Source organism: Molothrus aeneus, chromosome 4, assembly GCF_037042795.1.
Source record: "Molothrus aeneus isolate 106 chromosome 4, BPBGC_Maene_1.0, whole genome shotgun sequence".
Lineage (NCBI taxonomy): Eukaryota > Metazoa > Chordata > Aves > Passeriformes > Icteridae > Molothrus > Molothrus aeneus.
This window is the reverse complement of record NC_089649.1, coordinates 1,321,963-1,328,100: the sequence shown is the minus strand read 5'-3', so window position 1 is coordinate 1,328,100 and position 6,138 is coordinate 1,321,963. Positions and strand designations below refer to the sequence as shown.

The window sequence follows — 6,138 nt, the reverse complement described above, 5'->3', positions numbered from 1 at the left end:
CCGCTCCCAGGGACCGGAGCGCGGGGAGGCCGCGGCGGCCGAACGGGCTCGGAGCCCCTGCACCGCGCTCGGAGCTGCTGCCGGCCTGTCGCGGGCGGCGAGGGGACACCGGCTGAAGCGGTGAGTGCGCTGCTGGTGGGTCTGGGAGGGCTGGGGCACAGCAGGGCAGCCGCTCCCAGGGGAGCCCCGGCGGCCTGCCCAGCGCTGAGGGTGCTCAGTGTTCGTGTGGCAAATCAGGCGTGTTAGCCGTAGCTGTTGTCGTGCTTTAGTGTAAAAATGCTTTTTGGTTTTGAAATGCAGGGGGATGCTGGTTGTACTGCTGTACACCAAGGGAAAAGTCTGCTTAGCCTTGAAAATCAATTGAAAATATTTTCATAACCTTGTTCAGGCCTGATGATAGTGACCGCTGACCTCCACATGAGCTGCTGACTGTTCTGATTTCTTTTTATTGTGTTTATTAGTCCTAGAAATGGATGTAGTAGCTGGCTGTTCTGGTTTCTTATTGTTCACTTTATTAATCCCAGAAATGTGCCAGAAATGGATGTGGTAGCCGCTGGCCTGCGGGATAAGTATCCCCAGTGGATGCTCACAGAGAGCCAGGAGGAAGCTTCCTTGGGGCACAAAAAGGTGGGTCCTGGCTCACTGCAGAACAACCCAGCTCTGGGCAGTGTGTAAATGTTCAGTATAAAAATGCCCACGAGGAGGGACCATCCCTGAAACAGCTTCACCAGTTAGGTAATTAATTAATTAATGAGGGAGGGGGAGAGCAGAGGGTGCAGTTCAGCAGCTTTTATTCCACCAAGTGATATAAAATATATAATTATTTAATTAGATAATTAATTAGTAAATATATCATGTTTATATGTAACATAAACATATAAATATAATGTCTATGGTTATATAAATATATTTTATATATAATATAAATATAAATAATATAATAGATAATGTTTATATTAGTAAGTATATAAATATTTAGTTAGATAATTTATTATCTATCTGTTGATAATTAATATATAATTCATTATCAATAGTTAGATAATTAATTAATTATTGAGGGAGGGGGAGAGCAGAAGATGTAGTTCAGCAGCTTTTATTCCACCAAGTGGGAGTAAATGATTAGCTGATTAGTAAGTGGTTAGTAGCTTGGATATTAAAAGTTATCAGATGAAACAACAGTAATTTTGACTTTTTGTTCACTAGAGAAGCTGCAGTAGGAGCCCATGTTGTTTGATGAAGGGTGTCACCACTGCACATGAATGTTTTGATTAAGGGGCTGTGTGACCCTGGCTGGGATGGGTGTCCCTGGTGAGGAGGGGAGTGGTGGATAACCAATCTCTCCCAAATTTGCTTTCTCAGAAGCCTGGTTCCCAGAGGAGTGTTCTGGAGGATGGGCTGCCTTTCCTGGAGTTCTCTGGCTCTGTTGTTTATAGCTATGAAGCCAGTGACTGTTCCCTCCTCTCAGAAGATATCAGGTAACAACTCACACTCACTTTTTTTCCATCTTTCCCTTGAGTGCTCCTGTGTTTTTGGAAGGGGCTCAGCTCTTGGGAATAGTTTCCCATTTGGCCTTGTTGGTGGGAGATGCCATTGCTGAGTCTTTCTGTCCCTCAGAGCAGAGGCTGTGAGGGCTCCAGTGCAGACTGAGTGCCTCTCACAGGATGGATAATTCCATGTGCTTCACTGGCTTCATGGACAAGTGTTAATTCCTAATTAATTCATTAACTGGGAGTGTATGTTTAAAGAAAATACAGTAAATTTATGGTGCAAATACATTATTTTCCCCTTTTTTGTGTAGCACAGCTCATGATGCTGGGGGAAAAAAGTTGTGTACAACACTTCTAGTGCTGTGGGATAAATAAAGGACTGTCTTTCAAGGGATCCGGGGGTGAACCTTTTACAGGAATGAAAGCTACTCCTTTTTTCCTCTGCCTGTCCTTGAGGCCTGTGTGGCCAAGTTTTAGTCCTGGGGATTAAAAGTTCTGTCCCTGTTGTGGTGCTGAGGAGAAAGAGGTGGGAAATCTGGGAGTCCAGGGAAGAAGAGAGTGGTGTGGGAAAGGTGCTTTGAGCTTGTTTCATTTCCCATTGCCCTCCTCTGATTTGACTGGAAAGGAAATCAGGTAGGAAATCAGTTTAGTTTTGATGTGCTGGTAATTGCTGAGTGTCCTTCTCTGCACCCACCACCTGCAGCTGTTTATTGACAATGTGTATTTGTGTTTGTAGGCAGATCTGCAGGGTTTTGCAGCGTTTCAGGGGCTCTGTGGGTCAGCACCAAGTGCTCAGAACTGTGAGATGCTTTCTGTGCCCTGCAGGTGTGACATGGGGGTGTCACACAACCTCTGCTGTCAGTGCCAGGTGTTGGAGCAGCAGGTAAATGTGGGAATATCTGCTCCTTTGCAGGCAGAGCCTGTCAGAGGGGGCTGCTGTGGGCTTTGACATCGAGTGGCCCCCATCCTACACCAAGGGCAAGATGGCCAGAACAGCTGTAATCCAGATGTGTGTGGCTGAGGACAGGTGCTACTTGTTCCACATCTCCTCCATGGCAGGTACTGTGCTTCCTCTCTTATTTGGGGCATGAACTGCTCTCTGTTTCTCCTGGTTATCTCTGAACTGAAGCCTTGAGCAATGGCTGACATATCCTACCACATGGGACAGTAAAAACCCACCCTTTTCCTCCCCTTTCCCACCTAAAATAAAGGGATTTATTCTTTGAGTGATGCTTGTATATTAAGACAGTCTTAGATGTGCTTGAAAACAGGGTGTGGGTTCTGATTATTTTTCTATGTGGGAATATTTTATTCCAGTTTTAAAAATTTAATTCTCTGCTCCTTTAATGAGTTTTCTGTTTAGTGCCAAAAGAAACAGTGAACCTAAATAGAGCAGGCTGTGGGCTTTATTGTGTTTTGGTGTTTTTGAGTTTTTTTTCTTTTTTTAATTTGGCTTCAACACGGAGCCTCAAAAATGGTGGCTCTCGTACTCTTTATTCCCAATTCCTGCACTGTGTGAAATCAGCTTTGGGAAAGAGTCCTGGGTACCTGGTGTGATGCAGCTGTGGGGAGAGAAGGGGGTGTGGTTAGCAGAGACTGAATTCATTATGGATGTGAATAAAAGCTTCCAAATAGGGAAAATAGGGATGAGGGAGGGAGTTGGCAATTTTATAACCTTTGGTTTAAAATGTTAGATTAAAACTATACCTGGGAGAGGTTTCTGATTTCCCTGGGGGACTCATGCTGAGGTATAATAGTGATAATTTTAATGTTGGTGTTCAATCCTTTGTCATTTAGAGCAAATGGGGTGGAAAATTTAATTGCTGGAGGCTATTCCATCAGGGAGGCTGGAGAGCACAAAGGAAAATGATGTGAGGAGAGGAAGCTGAGAGAACAAGAACCGCAAAGATCTGCAATACTTCTGTTTCTGGCAGGGGAGATGCTTGTGTGGCTGCTGTGGGACAGCAAAAGGGAAGGTTTTCCAAAGTGCCTCCTCTTGCCAGCGGAGGATGCACTTTGAACTGAGTGACTTGGGCAGGAACGAGAGCCAATTTCTGCTTCTTATGGCAATATATGTGATCTGCAGAAATCTGGCCAAACCAGAAGAAAAAACAGCAAGTCCTAGCAAAAAAGCTTTCTCCTGCAGGAGGAATTGGGCCTTATTGGACTGTGCATAAATGGCAAAACCAAATTTATTTATTTATTGGGAAGAGTGTTCATAATTTTCCATTTTTTAGGTTTTTTTTGGTTTTTTTTTATTTCCTTACAGATTTCTCAAATTGTGGCCTGTTTCTCAGATTGTGGCTTTTGCACAATCTTCAACTTAGAATTTTTTGGTTTTTTTATTTAGTCACTTTTCTAGGAAACGGGGCAGGACTTGTCCACTGGGGAGTGTCCATCCTGGAAGGTTGTAGTGATGATTCCCTTAGGTGAAAATCCCTTGTACATATGCAGGCTTTTATTTAGTTGAATTATCTTTATATGTGGAGGATTTTCCATCTTTTCCCATGACTCACATGCTTTGGGAATGCTGTAATTTGTCTGCCTCTCACAGCACCAGCTTGCTGCTGTCTGGGGGGTTTTTACCAGTTATTTTTTAAAGCTTTGGGGTGGATCTGCAATTTTCCAGTGTACAGGAAATTGGCTGTGACTACAAATGTACAGTGGCAGCCAGCAAAGGGTAGAGACAATTGTGCACAAATAAAATCAGTGGTGCCAAGTGTTTGTTGAAGTACATAAATGCGTATTGCAGGGTTGGGAAAAGGTGATGTTTGCAATGAGAGTCAAGGCAGGTGAGCACTGTGTGCCTGTGCAGTTCTTTGTGTTTGCAGGTACTAGATTTGCACTTTTGAGACTAATTCGGGCTATCCAGCTGTGGGGTCCTGAAGGTATGGATTTAAATAAGATGCTCTGAATTTTAAATGGGAGCAAACACACAGGGGAACAGAAGGCTGTTATTGTTCAAGGATGAAGTGTCTGGGGCTGTTCTTCCTGCAGAAAATGAGATGAGAAAGCTGTCTGCTTTAATTCAGCTCTGTAAGCTTGAAAATACCCTTTGATCCAGGTTTGCTGTGCCATCAGTTTGGGAGAAATCAAAATATAAAACTGAATATCTGTGTGCATCTTTGAACACTGTGGGTTTTTGCTTGCTGGCAGGACTGGCATGTTTGGGCTTGGCACAGCAGCTGGTTGGTGGGTTCTGTTTTCCAAATGCTGTTGTTGGAGCAGCCCAGCCTTAGCTGTGAGTTTGTCTCTGGAGAATCTGTGCTGCTGGGGATTTCCCATGCTTATGGTTTCAACTCTTGCCCAGAAATGTGAAATAGCAAAAACTGTGAGGAAATCATGGGGGAAATAGTAAAATAATGTTTGATTTTATGTAATGAACCCTGAGTTTTGAGAGTTAAAGTGTCTTTTCCAGTGTGGGTTTGCTCTTTTGTTGTGTGATTTAACAATCAGAAAGACAAATAATGTTTTGGGTTTTTTTTACTTGGTTTGTTTCCAGATAGGTGCAGGATGATTTGTGTATTTCAGGTATTTCCTTCTTGCTTGTCTGCAGATGACCCATCACAACCAGTTGAAGTTTTCAAGTCATTCCAGGGAGAAATCAAATAAACAGAGGAACTTTGGTGGCTTTTCCTTTAAAAGCCCAGGGTTTTGCAGATGGCCTTTGTGCTTGGATTTTGTCATTTCCATTAGACTTTCTGGCATCTTCCAGTATTTAGTTTCTCATGTTTGGGCTTAATCTATTTTAGGTTTTCCCAAGGGACTCAAAAGGCTGCTCGAAGATGAAACAATTAAAAAGGTTGGCGTAGGAATTGAGGGAGATCAATGGAAGCTGATGAGTGACTTTGAGATCAAACTGAAGAGCTTTGTGGAGCTGGCTGACATTGCTAATGACAAAGTAAAACTCTAAAACCTTTTTGTTGTGGGTGGGAATCTTGTTATGGTGCTGCTGTGCAAAGGAAGGCTTCCTTGTCTTGGTTGGAGTTCCATTCCAACAGCAAACCTGTTCTGTGGAATAAAGCAGAGCTCTACTGCAACTTATTTAGAAACTGCTTAAAAACACCTCTCAAAGCTTGCAGAACTAACTACTGTCTTCCAGTGAGCCAGTTTTTAATCAACATCTGTCTCCTCTCAGGTCTGTTCAAGTGTTTACAAGATGTACCTTTTGAATTCAGCTGCAGATGCTTTTCCTTTAATTTTTAGTGATGGAAATGGCCAGATTGTCCTGCTGGCAGTGGTGACATTGTCCCAGCAGTGGCTAAGCCTCATCAACAGGATACAAGGAGGCAGCCCTGCTTCTTGGAGGGAGGCTCAAGGTCTTCCTTGAAGCCCTCCCTGCAGAGGTGTTTCTGCAACACAGTCTGGAAATGGATTTTCTGTAGGAATATCTGCATTGCTGTGATTCTCAGGCTGGTGTCCCCTCAGCTCTGGTGTGGGTGCTGCTTCCAGCACCTGCTGAGCTGCTGTTTACAAGTTGTGCTGCCTTTGGCACACCCTGGATTTCAGTTTTGTGTCAGAGATGGTTTGATGCAGGGCCACCTGTGCTGTCTTTTAGGGAAGGGAGCCCAAGGTTCATTGCTTTCCAAATCTTTCTGATTTCTAGCACATCCCTTAAAGCTTTTCTTTCTGTGTGCACCTTACCTGTGCT

General features: G+C 43.8%; 1 protein-coding gene across 5 annotated transcripts in view; it reads left to right on the top strand.

Moving 5' to 3' along the window:
• Positions 1 to 8: 8 nt before the first annotated feature.
• WRN (WRN RecQ like helicase) overlaps positions 9 to 6,138 on the top strand; it is a 28,354-nt gene continuing 22,224 nt past the window's right edge. For all 5 annotated transcript variants that reach the window (XM_066549357.1, XM_066549356.1, XM_066549352.1 and 2 more), the window contains exons 1-5: positions 9 to 120; positions 525 to 627; positions 1,360 to 1,475; positions 2,401 to 2,546; positions 5,240 to 5,388. In XM_066549357.1, coding sequence (XP_066405454.1) covers positions 538 to 627; positions 1,360 to 1,475; positions 2,401 to 2,546; positions 5,240 to 5,388 — 501 coding nt within the window. In that variant the 5' untranslated portion in view covers positions 9 to 120; positions 525 to 537. The remainder of the gene's footprint in view (positions 121 to 524; positions 628 to 1,359; positions 1,476 to 2,400; positions 2,547 to 5,239; positions 5,389 to 6,138) is intronic.